The sequence below is a fragment of the Gorilla gorilla genome, chromosome 4 (genome assembly GCF_029281585.2).
Source record: "Gorilla gorilla gorilla isolate KB3781 chromosome 4, NHGRI_mGorGor1-v2.1_pri, whole genome shotgun sequence".
NCBI lineage: Eukaryota > Metazoa > Chordata > Mammalia > Primates > Hominidae > Gorilla > Gorilla gorilla.
Window position 1 is genome coordinate 172,046,300 of NC_073228.2, and position 19,061 is coordinate 172,065,360.

Genomic DNA, 19,061 nt, shown 5'->3' on the forward strand with positions numbered 1-19,061 from the left:
ATTTAAAACTTCTACTCTTTCCTAAAATGGATCTTGTGCAGGATGATTCTCTTTCTTTGTAAAGGAAAGCATATAACCACGCTCTAGGATATTTCTTCCTGATTATGATTTACATAGAGATTGCAGAAGCAAGAAACAGCTACATGTGTAGGTAGCAGAACAAAAGAAAAATTGCTTCCAAGATAATCTTCCATCATGATATTGGTATTAGTGTTATTAGTATTCCAAGAAGAAGTGGGAGTTAGTAATTTTGTTTTGGCTCCCATATAATTAATATGACATTGCAATTACGTGTTGGCATGTGTTACTTTTACTTATGTGGCAAATCACAGTGACAGAGGAGTGAGGTGGGGGGATGGGCGTGCCTATGTGCATGTGAACACACACACATGGACTCAGTTCTGCGTGGAGCCCACTCAAGCAGGTCTGTTAACACACACAAGTCATTATGAAAGCCTGAATTTTCACAGCTCCTTCCTGCCACAATGCATTCATTCTTCAGGTGACTAATATTTTATATTTCAAACACCTCCTGTGTTCTTGGCACTATGCTAGGCACTGAGTGTACATTAGTGAACAAAAGATTTCACCTTACATGGTGAGCAGCACTTGTGCAGACAGAACTTGGGATAAATTTAATATTAGCTTAAATAACACATAATTAGAAGGGCAAGCCTCTGCAAACAGATTAAATAATGTATTCCCCAAGCAAACATTACTTTTGGGTGGCTTCTGTTTGGGATGATGATGTGGAAAAGAGGAAAAACCCAAATGGAGCTTATGCCTTTACCTCTTACACCTTAGCAAGGAGATAATAATCCAGTAAATGTACAAACAATATATAGAAATTGTGGGCTGGGTACAGCCTGTAATCCAGCACTTTGGGAGGCCCAGATGGGTGGATGACCTGAGGTCAGAAGTTCAAGACCAGCCTAGCCAACATGGCGAAACCCCATCCCTACTAAAAATACAAAAATTAGCCAGGTGTGGTGCGGCGCGCCTATAATCCCAGCTACTTCGGAGGCTGAGGCAATAGAATCACTTGAACATGCTAGACAGAGGTTGCAGTAAGCCGAGATGGCACCACTGCACTCCAGCCTGGGTGACAGAGTGAGACTCTGCCTCAAAGAAAAAAAAAAAAAGAAATTGTGATGGGTGCTTTGGGAAAAATGTACGGTGGAGCTAATACGGAATATATGATATAGGTTAAGGCCTCTCTGAGAAAATGACATTTGAACTGAGAACTGAATGAAGAGTAGGTAGGAATTTCCCAGGCATGGAGTTGGCGGAAAAGCCTCTATGGTAAAGCCATAGCATGTGCAGAAGGCCCTGAGGCAGAAGAGACTTCTGCCTGTATCCTGAACAGAAGGAGAGCTCCAGTGTGGCTGGAGTAAACCAGCTGAGGGTAAGGTCAAGGGGTAGAGCCTTATCTTGTTGGCCCTTTTAAGGATCTTAGAAATACAGAAGTCTTCTGCAGATTATCCACCCGGTACATGCAAATGAGCCCTCATCGGGAGCCTCCTTCTTGGACACTAGGAAATATACAACATACCTGACTCCTGGAAGTTCAGGTCAAAGGATAACAAATATAGCTTATTCCAGTCATCTGGGCTGAGCCTCCATACCAGACACCCTCTGCCCCTTCTCACTACATCCCTACCAATGGACCACCCACCTGCACTAGAAACTCACAGCATCACCTGAAAACAGCCATGCTCTGCCTGTGCAAGGCCTTTGCTCATCCCCTGTGCATTCATTTGCTGACCCTCCCCACCTGGAATATTCTCCCTGATTCTTCTCCCACCCTCACCTGTCCAAGCCTTACTCATACCCAGGCCCCCACTGAGCAGCGCTTTCTCTGGGAAATCATCCTCGTCAGTCCCAGCTCTGGTTCCACGTCCTTCCTCATTGCCACAGCTCCTTCCCTGTGTCTACTGCCATTACCACACTAAAAATGGTTTTTGTTGTTGGCTCACCTGTCGTCATCCCCCTCTGGCCTGTGGCCTGCCCCTCTAGGGCAGGGGTCATAACTGTCTTGTTCTATCTTACAACAGTCCCAGTAACAAACACAGAGTAGGCGCTCAGTAAATATTGACTGAAAGAATGAATGAATGAATGGGATTTTCCACTGACATAATGAAAATCTGCTCCCTCCCACCTTTGCCTATGAATTCCAGGTCCCAGGGGCCTTCCAGAATGACTCTAATAGGTCTTTGGAATGAAGCATTTCAGGTATTTGGAGACCACAGATGTCCTAATCATATATATATATATATATATATATATTTTTTTTTTTTTTTTTTTTTTTTTTTTGAGACACAGCCTTGCCCTGTCACCCAGGCTGGAGTGCAGTGGCACAATCTCGGATCACTGCAACCTCCACCTCCCGGGTTCAAGCCATTCTCCTGCCTCAGCCTCCCAAGTAGCTGGGACTACAGGCATGCACCACCATGCCCAGCTAATTTTTGTGTTTTCTAAGTAAAGACGGGGTTTCATCATGTTGACCAGGCTGGTCTTGAACTCCTAACCTCAAGCGATCCACCTGCCTCAGCCTCCCAAAGTGCTGGGATTATAGGTGTGAGCCACCATGCCCAGCCTAATCATATTTTCTATTCTTGATTTTCCATGTTGGAACTTTAGATCATCAGAGTTAGCAGGGTTCTTGTACCCAGTCTGATTCAGTCTGCTTATTCACTAATGTTCATTGAGCACCAAGCACTTTCCAAAACAAAATAGAGACACTAAGAAAAATAAGATAAAGTCCCGACTCACCAGTTCCCAGGCTATTACAGACGAGGAAACTGAGACATGAATGGTGAAGGTATGGTTTTGGTATGGCAAAGCTAATCAGTGACACTGATGAGTATCAAAACCGCCACTCAAACTCGGGTCTTTCCACCTTTCCACCTGACCTCCATCCAAAACAGCAAGTCATCCAAACATAATGTTTGTTTGGGGAATACATTATTTAATGTGTTTGCAGAGGCTCACCCTTCTAATGATGCATTATTTAAGCTAATATTAAATTTATAGCAAGTTGTTTTGTCTCCACAAGCACTGATCCCAATGTAGCATTGAGTCTTGTTGTGTGGGAGCTGGGGATAGCTACTTTTTAAATCCCAGGCCGGGCGCGGTGGCTCATGCCTGTAATCCCAGCACTTTGAGAGGCCAAGGCGGGCAGATCACGAGGTCAGGAGATCAAGACCATCTTGGCTAACACGGTGAAACCCCGTCTCTCCAAAAAAAATACAAAAAAATTAGCTGGGCATGGTGGTGGGCGCCTGTAGTCGCAGCTACTCAGGAGGCTGAGGCAGGAGAATGGTGTGAACCCGGGAGGTGGAGCTTGCAGTGAGCCCAGATTGCGCCACTGCACTCCAGCCTGGGAGATAGAGTGAGACTCCATCTCAAGAAAGAAACGAAGAGAGAGAGAGAGAGGGAGGGAGGGAGGGAGGGAGGGAGAAAGAGAGAAGAAAAGAAAGAAAAGAAAAGAAAAGAAAAAAGAAAAGAAAATCCCAGAGGACTGACCCAGAAAGAAAATGAAGATGTCCTCTAGGCCAGGCTTTACCTCTGGGTAGGTAAATAACTAAACTCTCCAAGGCAAACTCCTCTGCTTTTAAACGTCGCCAGACAGGAGACTCTCGTGACCCCCCTCACTAATCTTTTTTGGGTTTCCCGTACTCAAAGCAGGATGGGCAAAGGGTTCTTCTATACGTCTAACTGAAATCTCTCCTGCTGTGTTACAATTCCATTTCCTGGAGGGGATCCAGCCCAGTGTAATTTCCTCCCTCATGTTTCTCAAATCACTAGCTCCCATCATTGCGCCTGGAGCTAAGTTAGAGTCACCGGTTATAGGCCCAGTAGGGCCGTTTTGATGACAGCGTTTCCTTTTCTCCAGGTTTTTTATGAGCTTCCTTGTGACAGGCGTATGCTTGGTGAGATCAAAACGTTCTGGGGGGATATTCTGCAGGGGAAACCACTTCCCAAAGTCTGCCCTCTGCAAAAATGAAAAAGCATGCTAAATAGCTGAGTTTTATTAACTGGGGAAGCCAGGCTGAGGAAAATGCCCGATAATTAAAAATAATGGCTTCCTTACAAACACAAAATTGTATTAATTTAAAAATTGGTTTCTCTATCACTGAATTCCTACCAAGCCGACTGGGAAGGGAATCGTGCTGATCCCGGCAGTGAACATAATTCAAAATAACTTTTATGTTCTCCAGGAAGCCTCAAGGTTAATTTAAATATTGCTAGCTGGGTAATTTAATTCAGAATAAGAGAACATTGCAGCTAAATTAAAGCTCCCACATGCTCTAAACCGGGGGGGCAGGTATCCTCAAAGGGCCGATCGTGCCTGTTGGACCCTCCAGCATCTCGCACCCACAGCCGGGGCACCCCCCTTTATAAATGGCACCCTCATAATTAAAGAAATGTGATTAGATTACACAACTGGCCTGAACTCCTTGGCTCACCTTCCAGTGAATTTTTCAGATTTAATTATTAGAAGGATTGGGCATTTTAATAGAAATTTTCACATTTCAAAGTTAACTCAAGCCTGTGCTATCAAAAAATCCCATTGTCCCAGGGATATGGTAAATTTGCAAGTAAAAACCCACCCTAAGTTATCCATGGCTAATGGCTAGCACCTATCATTACTTCTTTATAGTTGGTGCACCTGGGTCAATGGTCAGAGGCCTCTCAGCTCTAAGTAACAGCAGTAAATCCCAGGGTGGCAGTCAGAGGTTAGGGACCCATCTTCTTTGTTTACCCCGTATTTAGTTCTTTTGTAATCCCATTCAAGCACTAACCAGGCCTGATCCTGCTTAGCTTATGAGATCAGGAATGTTCAGGGTTCTTTCTGTAATCTAAGCACCCTCACACACTAATATCATCCTTATTATGATAGTCATGATCACATATATTATTTACATGTTGGTCTTTCCCATGATTACATATTATAGTATATTATGCACACATATATACATCTATACACACATATGATTATATTATGGTTATATATGTGATTTTCCCATTGGTCTTTCCCAATAAGATATAAGATAAGGCCTTATATCACACTGAGTGTATTTTAACCAAGAGTATACATCAGAATCACCCAGGGAGGTTTTAAAAATCAAAAATCCCCAGCTGGGCATGGTGGCTCATGTCTGTAATACCAGCACTTTGAGAGACTGAGGTAGGCAGATCACTTGAGGTCAGGAGTTTGAGACCAGCCTGACCAACATGGTGAAACCCCGTGTCTACTAAAAATATATAAAAATTAGCCAGGCATGGTGGTGCACCTCTGTAGTCCCAGCTACTCGGGAGGCAGAGACATGAGAATCACTTGAACCCAGGGGGCAGAGGTTGCAGTGAGCCGAGATTGTGCTACTGCACTCCAGCCTGGATGACAGAGCGAGACTCTGTCTCAAAAAAATAAAAATCAACAAGACCCAAAACCCTATTCCCTGAGGAGCTGATTCAGCAGGCGTGGAGCCAGCCGAGCAGCAGAGCTTTAAGAGAGTGTCCCATGTGGTTTAGAATTGCATGCTTGATGGAAAGCCTGTAGTCCAACACCCCTCAATCCTAGAGGTGTACAGCCTGGAGGTTAAGACAGCAAGCTCTGTATGGGGATCCTAGCTCTACCACTGAGTATTTATCTAAACTTGAGCTAGTCACTTAAACCCATCTATATCTTGTGTGCAAAATGGGGATGATAATAATGCCTGCCTGAGAGTGTTGTTGTGTAAATTAGACAAAACAAAGGCAATGCTGAGAATAACACTCAGCCTGTGTTAAGTGCTCAACATGTTGCTGTTGCTGTGGTTTTTCTTCCTTGTATACCAGAGCAGACACCAAGGCTGGCATTAGCTGACACTCAATGTTCAATAATTAATAAATGCACTAGGGCCCTATGATATGAGCAAAAAGAAAAGAAATATAAGGAAAGGGAAGGAGGAAAAACTAAGGATGGCCAAGGGGATGGAAATAAGTAGGCATGATGGCAAGTCCCCAGCAGTTGCCTCCAAAAACCCTGGAAATTCTTCCTCATTGTTGCATCATTCATTCTGCCTAACAAAATGTTGGAGAGGTCTTGAACCAAAATCTGAAACCCATAGGTTTAAGAATGATGGTGGCCTTCTGCAGTTGTCCCAGATGAACCAACCCGATGTGACCAAGCTTCTGTTGGCAGAGGAGATGATCTATCTTTCTGACCACCACTGTGTGTTTTGCTCTGAAAATGATGGCTCCAATCCCGTATAATTCAGACGGCATTAACTTTTGAACCTGTTTTTTAAAAAAAAAAAAAAAAATCCTACTACTCAGCCTTTGCCTTCTTGACTATTCCCAGTTGCTGGAAGTTGTTGATAGGAATCTTCCACTTGAAGTTAGGGTTCCTTATAATCCCAAGATCTCACCACCTTTATTTCTCTCCCCATGCTTTGATGCATTCTCTTTTCTTTTTCTTTTTGTTCTTTTTTTTTGAAACAGAGTCTCACTCTGTCCCCCAGGGTGGGGTGCAGTGGCATGATCTTGGCTCACTGCAACCTCCACCTCCTGGGTTCAAATAATTCTCCTGCCTCAGCCTTTTGGGTAGCTGGGATTAGAGACACACGCCACCATGCTTGGCTAATTTTTTTTTTTTTTTTTTTTAGTAGAGACAGGGTTTCACCATGTTGGCCAGGCTGGTCTCAAACTCCTGACCTCAGGTGATCCGCCAATCTCGGCCCCCTAAAATGTTGAAATTACAGACGTGAGCCACACGCACCTGGCCTATGCATTCTCTTTTCTAATTGTCCTATAATAAATATTCTACCCTCTCTCTGAGACGACCTTATAGAAACAGCAATGGTTTGGAGAATCTGTAGTCCTGGGTTCAAATTCCACTTCTGCCACTTATCTAGTTATGGGACTCCTGTAGACCTCAGTTGCTCTTATGTAAGATAGTTTCTATGTCATGAAAGTGAAAATGGGATCAGGTATGTAAAGCACCTAGCATAGCACCTGCCAAAGTATCAGGGGCTTGTATCAATTTAGATTTGTTTCCACCGCTAGTAAGAGAGATTAGCAATAGCAAGGGTTTAAACAGGATTTACGCTTATTATTTTCCTATGATCTGAAAGGAGCTTAGGGAAAGCAATCCTTGGCTGTATGGATGAACACTGAAGACACCTAGATCAACATAGATCTGGACTCTTTTTCTCTGGATAGGCCATCATCCTGGAGGTCTCCAGCCCCAAAGTCACCTCATAGTCACAAGGTAAATGCTGGAGCTCCAGCCATCACATACACATTTCACCCAGGAAAAGGAGGAAAGGGAAGAATTAAAGATTGCCTAGCTCTCAGCTGAGTCAATTTCCTTTAAGAATATTTCCCAGAAGACCAGCCAACAACAACCACTTACATCTTGTTTGCCACCTGTATCTCTGAAGGAAGCTGCAAAATGTGTTTCATTACCTGGGCACAAAGCTGTTTCCCAGAATGCAAGTGTCTGTGGTATTAGAATTATTCCTTGTCCCACCCCCTCACACCCCCAAAGCTGCAATGTGGAGCTTTCAAGGGCTGTGAAAATGCTTCACAGTCTGTTCATCATTTGACACATTTCAGGGCACTCAATGGACATACAATACAGGAAGCAGTAAAGCTGGTGAAGTGTATAAGAAGTTAACTGGTTAAAGTCTGAAGGCCTAAGTTCCAGACCAACCCAACCACTTCACTGCTGTGTGACCTTGAGCAAGTTTTGTAACCACTCTGTTTGAAGCTATTTCTTCATTTGTCAAATGGTCTTTGTGAGCAACAACTCAAACAATGGATGCAAAATGCCTAACACAATGCCTGTATATATTCGTCCTCAGCATATATTAAAGTCATCATTACTATCAGCTGGGCATGGTGGCTCACACCTGTAATCCTAGAACTTTGGGAGGACAAGGTGGGTGGATCACCTGAGGTCAGGAGTTCGAGACCAGCCTGGCCAACATGGTGAAACCTCGTCTCTACTAAAAATACAAAAATTAGCCCAGTATGATGGCACATGCCTGTAATCCCAACTACTCAGGAGGGAGGCTGAGGCCAGAGAATCACTTGAACCCGGGAGGCAGAGGTTGCAGTGAGCTGAGATCTCACCAGTGCACTCCAGCCTGGGCAACAGAGCGAGACTCTATCTCAAAAAAAAAAAAAAAAAAAAAAGTTATTACTATCATCACCACCATCACTACCATCATTACTACCAGTAAGTGCTGTTGAATTATTAGGGTAAAGTGAGGAGGTACCAGACATCTCTCGAGTCTCTTCCTTCCACCTGTTTACATCGTCCCTTGCCTTCAGCAGCCACCCCAGGGATGTTTGGATTTGCAGTCAGTGAAGTTGTGAGAGCCTGGGCTGAGTCTGGTTCATTTCATTCACTTCCAGCCACCCACTCAGGGCTAGCTGAATCTCAGGAGTCCCTCTCCTTTGTCCCTCACCAGAGTCTAGTCTCCCAGCTCTGCCTTCTGGGATAGGCTTTCTTCTCTGATCAGATCAACTTCTAAATAAATATTAAATTATGTCTGATGTGTTCTCCTATTCCTTTCAAATCTAAGTAAATCAGTTAATCCCTTTGTTGGAAATCCCCTAGCCCTGCTGAGGCCTCCCCACTGATGTCTCACATTCTTGACAGTGGCAAGATTTTTCTCTAGATATTAGAAGGAAAGAAGTTCACATAGGAATGAGGCTTCATATTCCCAAATCTTTGTAAAATATGGATTTCTAAGCCCTGTTCTCCACTCTTCTAGGTAACTTTACTTAAGATTTCATAAGAAATTATGGCACCTGTTCTTAAAGATCATTAGCTTCTCAGCTAACGATGTGCCAAAAAGAGTTCCAAGTGTGCAAATATGCAAACTCTCTTGCCCCCAGGGTGGCCAGGCAGCCCAGGCAAAACTCCAGGGTTCAAGTCTGTTGTATATTGCTGTATAATTTGCACACTGCACAATTTTCACCATTCACACTTTCCACGATCCTATGGCACCCTTTGTAATTGTGCAGTGCACAGCCTACCCAACTGTCCATCACAGCCATGCCCAGGTCAATCATCTCTGTCCATAAGCTGCCTTATTTTTATATTCTATTGCACCATACAAATACTACCATTTTCTTTTCTTTTCTCTTTTCTTGTTCTCTTTGGTTTTTTGTTTTGTTTTGTTTTTTGTTTTTAGATAGAGTCTCACTCTGTCACCCAGGCTGGAGTGCATGGCACAATTTCAGCTCACTGCCATCTCCATCTCCCAGGTTCAAGTGATTCTCCTGCCTCAGCCTCCCAGTAGCTGGAACTATAGGTGCATGCCACCATGCCAGCTAATTTTTATATTTTTAGTAGAGACGGGGTTTCACCGTGTTGGCCAGGCTGGTCTTGAACTCCCGACCTCAGGTGATCCACCCACTTCAGCCTCCCACAGTGCTAGGATTACTGGCGTGAGCCACCACACCCGGCCAAATTTTGCCATTTTCTATCTGTGCCATGATAAGGACCTTAGAAAGCACTACTCTAACTTTGGGGTTATTTCTTCCTCCAGTGAACACTTAAGCCCTGGCCATGCCAGCCATGTCCTCCACAGAAGCCTGAGCCGGCATGCCTGGATGATGTCTTTCAAACCAGGCTTGTTGTGTTTTCCTAGGTCCATGGAAGAAATCTCTTGTCCATTGACTATGATCGAAATATTCGGACTGAAAAGATCTATGATGACCACCGGAAGTTCACCCTGAGGATCATTTATGACCAGGTGGGCCGTCCCTTCCTCTGGCTGCCCAGCAGCGGGCTGGCAGCTGTCAACGTGTCATACTTCTTCAATGGGCGCCTGGCTGGGCTTCAGCGTGGGGCCATGAGCGAGAGGACAGACATCGACAAGCAAGGCCGCATCGTGTCCCGCATGTTCGCTGACGGGAAAGTGTGGAGCTACTCCTACCTTGACAAGGTAGGTGAACATGCTGCCCTGACAGCAAGGGCTTTCTGTTATTTCTGTTATTCTGGCTTCTTTTTTTTTTGAGACGGAGACTTGCTCTGTTGCCCAGGCTGGAGTGCAGTGGCATGATCTCGGCTCACTGCAACCTCTGCCTCCCAGGTTCAAGTAATTCTCCTGCCTGTGCGTCCTGGGTAGCTGTGACTACAGGCACATGTCACCACACCCGGCTAATTTTGTATTTTTAGTAGAGACGGGTTTCCCCACATTGGCCAGGCTGGTCTCGAATTCCTGACCTCAGGTGATCGCCCACCTCAGCCTCCCAAAGTGCTGGGATTACAGGTATGAGCCACTGCACCTGACCATTTCTGCTGCTCTTGTAAGCTAGCCTGATACGCTTTGCCATGAGACATCTTAACATCTTTACTTCGACTCTACAAGGACTTCCCTCCTGCTCCCACCCTCACAGGGGGAAGAAAATGTGAAGGCAAATGTTATTCATAGCTCAGCACTATTACCATTGGGGTGGGGGGCGGGGGTGCTAGACGCTCAGTAATGGCAAAAAGGACGAATTGTCTGATTCTATTCCAAAAAAGAAAAAAGTACTGTTGAAGCGGACAGAATCATCCCACTGGCAGCGCGGCTCATCATTACTTATGAATTGGAAATGCAGTGATTCATTTCTGCCTTGCCCTAAATTAAGCCGTCAGGATGGGGAATTTTGCCTAAAATTCAAGCACACAGAGCAACCCTCTCCTACTTGCCCTGTTGGCTGAAACAGCCCGTGAATTCTCTCTACATGATTCCCTGTGTCTGAAAGTGCCAAATTCAGGTCTTCATGCTGGAAAAAGGTCAGGTTGGAGTGGCGGTATAAAAAAAAAAAAGGTCCCTTTGGGCATGTATCAAGACTTTTGAAGGCTGCCCTGGCCATGTAGTCATTAGACAGGGCTTGCTCAACCCGGGCCTCTCACCTAGACTCCCCTTGGTGCAGGTCCATTCCTTTCTTTCTCACCAACTCATTACAGCGGTGACTTGCAGACAAAGCTGTTACCCCTCTGCAAGACAGAACTGCTGTCCCCTTGGTCCTTCCTGAATGCTGTCCTTGTTATGCCTGAAATACAGGAATGATTGACCAGGGGAGCAGGAACCTCCCAATTGCCTCTAATTGAAGTCATCTTTTTTTCCCAAAGAATCAGTGATTCTAGGTTATTTCATCTTTGCAGCAGCTTCAAAATGCAGGATGTGGCTGGGCGCAATGGCTCACACCTGTAATCCCAGCTCTTTGGGAGGCCGAGGCGGGCTGATCACTTGAGGTCAGGAGTTCGACACCAGCCTGGCCAACATGGTGAAACCCCCGTCTCTACTAAAAATACGAAAATTAGCCAGGCGTGGTGGTGCATGCCTGTAATTCCAGCTACTTGGGAGGCTGAGACAGGAGAATCGCTTGAACCCAGGAGGTGGAGTAGGTTGCAGTGAGCTGAGATTGCACCACTGCACTCCAGCCTGGGTGATGGAGTGAGACTCTGTTTCAAAAAAAAAAAAAAATGCAGGATGTGTTTTCTCTTTTTTAGATTTAATCAGGGTATGTGTTTCACACAGCTCCCCTGCTGGACCCAGTGGCGGTCATTTCTAAGCAATCTTGGGGTTCCTTGTTATTGAGCATGGAGGTAAACCTCATGCCTCTCACTTCAGCTGTCCAAGCCCTCAATTCTTAAAGTATCATCCAAGCAACATTGGCATTTGCAGGGAGTTTGTTACAAAATGCAGATTCTCAGGCCCCACCCCAGCTCTACCAAATTAGACTCTGCCTTTTTACAAGATCCTGAGTATTTTGCATGCACATTAAATTTGGGAAGCACTGGTCTAGGCAACCACCATGATCCATCAAAATTGGCATGTCCAGTGAAATATATCTGTTTAATCTGGTCTAAGCTTCCCATCTTTCATGACTTTTGAGTTGACATTTGGGGAAATGGTCTAAATTCTGTCTGTTTGAATACTTGGTCCTCAAAAGCCAACTGATATGTTCTGTTCCCCTTTCCTTTCTGCAGTCCATGGTCCTCCTGCTTCAGAGCCAACGTCAGTATATATTTGAGTATGACTCCTCTGACCGCCTCCTTGCCGTCACCATGCCCAGCGTGGCCCGGCACAGCATGTCCACACACACCTCCATCGGCTACATCCGCAATATTTACAACCCGCCTGAAAGCAATGCTTCGGTCATCTTTGACTACAGTGATGACGGCCGCATCCTGAAGACCTCCTTTTTGGGCACCGGACGCCAGGTGTTCTACAAGTATGGGAAACTCTCCAAGTTATCAGAGATTGTCTACGACAGTACCGCCGTCACCTTCGGGTATGACGAGACCACTGGTGTCTTGAAGATGGTCAACCTCCAAAGTGGGGGCTTCTCCTGCACCATCAGGTACCGGAAGATTGGCCCCCTGGTGGACAAGCAGATCTACAGGTTCTCCGAGGAAGGCATGGTCAATGCCAGGTTTGACTACACCTATCATGACAACAGCTTCCGCATCGCAAGCATCAAGCCCGTCATAAGTGAGACTCCCCTCCCCGTTGACCTCTACCGCTATGATGAGATTTCTGGCAAGGTGGAACACTTTGGTAAGTTTGGAGTCATCTATTATGACATCAACCAGATTATCACCACTGCCGTGATGACCCTCAGCAAACACTTCGACACCCATGGGCGGATCAAGGAGGTCCAGTATGAGATGTTCCGGTCCCTCATGTACTGGATGACGGTGCAATATGACAGCATGGGCAGGGTGATCAAGAGGGAGCTAAAACTGGGGCCCTATGCCAATACCACGAAGTACACCTATGACTACGATGGGGACGGGCAGCTCCAGAGTGTGGCCGTCAATGACCGCCCGACCTGGCGCTACAGCTATGACCTTAATGGGAATCTCCACTTACTGAACCCAGGCAACAGTGTGCGCCTTATGCCCTTGCGCTATGACCTCCGGGATCGGATAACCAGACTCGGGGATGTGCAGTACAAAATTGACGACGATGGCTATCTGTGCCAGAGAGGGTCTGACATCTTCGAATACAATTCCAAGGGCCTCCTAACAAGAGCCTACAACAAGGCCAGCGGGTGGAGTGTCCAGTACCGCTATGATGGCGTAGGACGGCGGGCTTCCTACAAGACCAACCTGGGCCACCACCTGCAGTACTTCTACTCTGACCTCCACAACCCGACGCGCATCACCCATGTCTACAATCACTCCAACTCGGAGATTACCTCACTGTACTACGACCTCCAGGGCCACCTCTTTGCCATGGAGAGCAGCAGTGGGGAGGAGTACTACGTTGCCTCTGATAACACAGGGACTCCTCTGGCTGTGTTCAGCATCAATGGCCTCATGATCAAACAGCTGCAGTACACAGCCTATGGGGAGATTTATTATGACTCCAACCCCGACTTCCAGATGGTCATTGGCTTCCATGGGGGACTCTATGACCCCCTGACCAAGCTGGTCCACTTCACTCAGCGTGATTATGATGTGCTGGCAGGACGATGGACCTCTCCAGACTATACCATGTGGAAAAACGTGGGCAAGGAGCCGGCCCCCTTTAACCTGTATATGTTCAAGAGCAACAATCCTCTCAGCAGTGAGCTAGATTTGAAGAACTACGTGACAGGTGAGGATTCTGCCACCAAAGGTGGGCAGTGGCTCCCTCCAGGGTACTTGTTGCTGTGGGGAACTTGGGAGGAAGGTCTCCCATCTTATGGTAGGAGAAGCCCATGGGCCATAAAGCCCAGGCAGTGCAGTTGGCAGCACTACAGAGTCTAGAAAAGTAGAGAGACAGCAGTACAGAGCAGTCATGAGGACTGTTTGAAGATGTCCCAACCACTTTCATGTCCAGTCAGTTGAAATAACTCTATAAGAGCCCTTCCTACCCCAACAGAGGAAAGCAGTGAAGCGGGGAGAGAATAGGGCTCTGGTGTCAGAAATACCTGGTTCAAATTCTCTCTCTTCCATTTATAAGCCAAAGGACCTTGGGCTAGTTGTTCAATCTCTCTGAACTATAGTTTCCTTCCCTGTGAAAGGCACTGGTAAAACCATCCTACAGAGTGATCATGACAAGTAAATGAACACAGCTGGGCATGGTGGCTCACGCCACCCACATAATCCCAGCACTTTGAGAGGCTGAGGCAGATGGATCCCTTGAGGTCAGGAGTTCGAGACCAGCCTGGCCAAGATGGTGAAACCCTATCTCTACTAAAAATACAAAAATTAGCCAGGTGTGGTGGTACATGCCTGTAGGCCCAGCTACTCAGGAGGCTGAGCCAAGAAAATCACTTGAACTCAGGAAAGCAGAGGTTGCAGTGAGCTGAGATCATGCCACTGCACTCCACCTAGCCTAGGTGACAGAGCAAGACCCTGTCTCAAAAAAAAAAAAAAAAAAAGTAAATGAACTTGTGTAGTTATAGTCTAGTGCCTGGCAACTAGAGAGTGGATGTTCATGAAATGGTATCTGCTTGTGTTATTAACATTATCGTTACTAGAGAAGCAACGAGTAAGCGTAAGTATCGAGATGACTGTAACCCAGTTCCTGACCTCCAGAGGCTCATCTGGTGAGAGACATATTCAAATAACCAACGATAATGCAAAGTAGAATTAAGTCTTTGCTACCATATAGGTGTCTGTTCAGTTGTTTATCAAAACGCATTTATAAAGTGGCACTGTGCTAGGTTCTGGGGATTCAATGGTGAATAAGACAAATACTGTTCTCTCAAGGTGTATGTGTGTGTGTGTGTGTGTGCAGATTAATTCAGATTTTCAAGATTGGCATAATACAGAAGGGCTCATGTCAAAATGGGCCTGAAGAATTCTTGGGACCTTGGCCGGCAGAAGTGAGCTCAAGGCTGAAGGAAGGCTATGAACAAATGTCATAAGGACATAGGAAGTTTGGAGAATAGCATGAAAGGGGGGGCCAAGAAAGGCAGATTATCTACTTCTCTGTGATAAGTGAGAAATTGGTGAAATGAATTAGCTGCATGTGGTGGCATATGCCTGTGGTCCAAACTACCCAGGGGGCTAAGTAGGGAGAATCTCTTGAGCTCAGGAGTTGGAGGCTAGAGTGAGCTATGATCATGACACTGCACTCCAGCCTGGGCACAGAGTGAGAACCCATCTCACAAAAAGAAATGAAAGGAAAAGAAAAGAAAAAGAAATTGGTGAAATAAGAGTCTCTCTCCATCCATCCATTCACCCATTCAACAAATATTTGTATAGTATTTAAATTGTACTAAATACTAGAGACACAATGGGAGGAAAGATAAAGTCCGTGTCCTCAGGGAAATGAGCAAAGAAATCAGGATGGCTGGATGGCTGGGTGGATGGCTGGATGGATGGCTGACTGGATGGCTGGCTGGCTGGATGGGTGGATGGATGGATGGATGGATGGATGGATGGATGGATGGATGGATGGATGGATGGGTAAACAGATGGTTAAATTGATGGATGGGTAGGTGGATGGGTGGGTGAATGGATGGATGGGTGTGTGGATGGGAGGATGAATGGATAGATGGATGGTTGGTAGGTAGGTAGGTAGAGAGAAGGGGAGAGAGAGAGTGAGATCCAAAGAGACCAGGGCCCCAAAGGGCTAACTTTCAGCAAGCAGGCTGGGGCCGTCTCACCTGTTTATGCTTTGTATAGAGAAACAATAATGAGGACCCAAGACCAGAACCCCAAGTTCCAGAAAACTCACAGCTCTTGGCCATGGGCCAAGGAGGCATCGACACTCAGGTGACTGAGGCCACTTGTCCGTCCCCAAGGCAGGAATGGAAGCAGCATCTACCTGGAGCACAATGCTGCCGTCTAAGCCCCATGCTGCAGAAATAAACAAACAACCTTAAAGATCAACTGTGGCCATGCATTGCTTCAGTGACAAGCCCCGGACCTTTGGAAGTCGAACCCAGAATCCCCAAGCCCCAGAAGCATCTGGGACCTTTCGGACCCGGAAGTTATGGCCAAGCGACCTAGGCTAACATCTGTAAATCCTCCTGTCCTCCTCCCCCGTACCTCATCGAGGCCGTGCCAGGGCTTCCCCGCTTACCCCATGCTTAGCATAACTTTTATCCCCGAAATCACTGCAGCTGCAAATTAAAATAAGTCTCAAGAAAACACACACATATAGTATTAATATTAGGTAATGATAAATGATATAAAGATGAAAAATAGGAAGAAGATATGGAGAGTGATGAGAAGTGTCTCCTTTATGGAGGGGATCACGGACGGCCTTTCTGAGCAGGTGGTGTTGATCAGACATTTATGAAGTGCAGGGAGAGAGGAGGAGTGTTCCAGAGACAGGAAACTGTGAATGGGGAGGTTGACTAGGCCTACCTTAGCCATAGGAGAGAATCCTGCCCCACACAGAATGTCCCTTCCAGAAGCCTGGTTGGTATCAGACACCTTGGGAATGAATCAGCCAGAGAGGCAATAAAGAGAAACCCACAGTGTGGGCTGAACAGACATGTCCCGCTGCCAAGACGCAAACAAAATCATTTCACAGGGCATAGTCAGCCTCACTGACCCCCTCAGCTACTTACCTGGCTCTCCAGAAAAGGCAAAAAAATAATCAGCAGGGTTTTCTGAATAGCAATACTGCTTTTCTCATTCCGGTGTTTCATGGAGACTCCATAAATGGGAATCAAATCAAGTTGAACTAAGTCCAACGAAATTGAATCCAGAAACCATTAGAGAGTCTAAAATAAAGGGTGGTATCAGAGAAGCGGCGTGCACAGGGTGGATGTCTTCAGTGGGAGCCAAGGGAGAGAAGGAGCCGGACCAGGCACAGCCCACCCTCGGGCAGAGACCTGGGAGAGGGGATCTGAGTGGAGAACACCAAATCATTCTCTGCTGTTCACGTGTTGGCTCATCTGTAAACCACATCTAAATTAGTCTTAATTTGCCACTTAGGAGACTAGCAGAGTGGCTGAACTCACTGCTCACAATTTAAGCAGAAGAGGTAATTAAGATGTAGTCGGGAGGAACACAAAGAACAGAACCTTTTCTCTCCAGTACCCAGTAGCAGCAAAAGAATGGTGGCTGTTTGGAAACAGAACTCTCTGAATGCAAGTGGCAGCTCCTGAAGACAGAGAAGGGTCTATTTGTTCTGCCCAAGAATGTGAGGACAAAGGAAAGCAACCCAGAGTGCTGACTGGGTAGGAGCTCAGAGATATCTGGACAGGAACACAAGTTAGCCTCCAGGAGCAGGCGGAGGGGGCAAGAAGTGGTTCCTTCTCACTTACAGGCTCCAAAGCAGCACTCTTTTGAACAGTTACTTTTTAAGGTAATATATGGATGATTGACATACCTGTGATGAAAAGATATGAGAAGAAAGAATGTAAAAGAAAGACTGGGCCAGGCATGGTGGCTTAGGCCTATAATACCAGCACTTTGGGAGGCCAAGGCAAGAGTATCACTTCAGTCTAGGAGTTTGAGACCAGCCTGGGCAATGTAGAGAGATCCCATCTCTACCAAAAATTTAAAAGTTAGCCAAGTGTGGTGGTGCACACCCGTGGTCCCAGCTACTTGGGAGGCTGAGGCAGAAGGATTGCTTGAGCCCAGGAGATTGAGGTTGCAATGAGCTGTGATTGTGCCATGGCACTCTTTTTTGAGACCCTGTCTCAAAAAAAAAAAAAAAAGACTGGGAGACTACCTCCCAACAACCTGCAATGGCCTAGACTTTTCCAATTTTAGCATCCCAGGAAACTCTTCCATCTTGGACACACTGGGATCTATACCCTGCCCCAGCTCTGCCCTATTCTGAGGCCAGTTCTGTCTCATATTAGAACCTGAGTCCATCTCAAGACACCACTTCTTGGCCAGGCACAGTGACTCACACCTGTAATCCCAGCACTTTGGGAGGCCAAGGTGGGTGGATCACCTGAAGCCAGTAGTTTGAGACCAGCCTGACTAACATGGTGAAACCCCGTCTCTACTAAAAATACAAAAAAAATTAGCCAGGCATCCTGGCAGGCACCTGTAATCCCAGCTACTTGGAAGGCTGAGGCAAGAGAACTGCTTTAACTTGGGAGGCAGAGATTGCAGTGAGCTGAGATCGCACCATTGCACTCCAGCCTGAGAAACAAGAGCGAAACTCAGTCTCAAAAAAAAAAGAAAAAAGAAAAGAAAAGAGGCAGCACTTCTAACCTTGCCAATCACTTGCTGTGTGACTTAGACAAATATCTCAACCCTTTAGAGCCACAGTATTTTTTGTTTGTTTGTTTTGTTTTGTTTTTTTGAGACAGAGTCTTGCTCTGTCACCCAGGCTGGAATGCAGTGGCATGATCTTGGCTCACTCTAACCTCTGCCTCCCGGGTTCAAGTGATTCTCCTGCCTCAGACTCCCGAGTAGCTGGAACTACAGGCATGTGCAACCACGCCCAGCTAATTTTTTTGTATTTTTAGTAGAGATGGGATTTCACTGTGTTAGCCAGGATGTTCTCAATCTCCTGATCTTGTGATCGGCCTGCCTCGGCCTCCCAAAGTGCTGGGATTACAGGCGTGAGCCACCACGCCTGGCAGAGCCACAATTTCTTCATCGGCAAAATAGTAATGATAATAATAGCAGTCTATGGGGTCTTGAAAACTAAATGCATCATGACATGTAAAGTGCCTAGCACAGAGCAAAGGCTAATAAAAGCACAGAGCAAAAGCTAATAAATGCATTCTTTTTTTTTTTTTTTTTTTTTTTTGAGACAGAATCTCACTCTGTCGCCCAGGCTGGAGTGCAGTGGTACGATCTTGGCTCACTGCAAGCTCCGCCTCCCGGGTTCACACCATTCTCCTGCCTCAGCCCCCGGAGTAGCTGGAACTACAGGCGCCCGCCACCACGCCCGGCTAATTTTTTGTATTTTTAGTAGAGACGGGGTTTCACCGTGTTAGCCAGGATGGTCTCGATCTCCTGACCTCGTGATCCGCCTGCCTTGGCCTCCCAAAGTGCTGGGATTACAGGCGTGAGCCACCGCGCCCGGCCACGCACTCATTATTTATAAGCAGCTATGGACTTGGAGGTGGGGAGTTCAAAGATGAAGAGTGAGGACACTGCCTTTGTATTATTTTCTGAGGTATGTGGAGAACGGTCTCCCGACCCA

The 19,061-nt window shown here is 46.2% G+C and overlaps 1 protein-coding gene across 47 annotated transcripts in view; it reads left to right on the forward strand.

The window, feature by feature from the left end:
• Positions 1 to 19,061, forward strand: part of TENM2 (teneurin transmembrane protein 2) — a 1,282,302-nt gene that overhangs the window by 1,252,638 nt on the left and 10,603 nt on the right. For all 47 annotated transcript variants that reach the window (XM_055387572.2, XM_004042960.5, XM_063706913.1 and 44 more), the window contains 2 exons: positions 9,651 to 9,947; positions 11,984 to 13,598. In XM_055387572.2, coding sequence (XP_055243547.1) covers positions 9,651 to 9,947; positions 11,984 to 13,598 — 1,912 coding nt within the window. The remainder of the gene's footprint in view (positions 1 to 9,650; positions 9,948 to 11,983; positions 13,599 to 19,061) is intronic.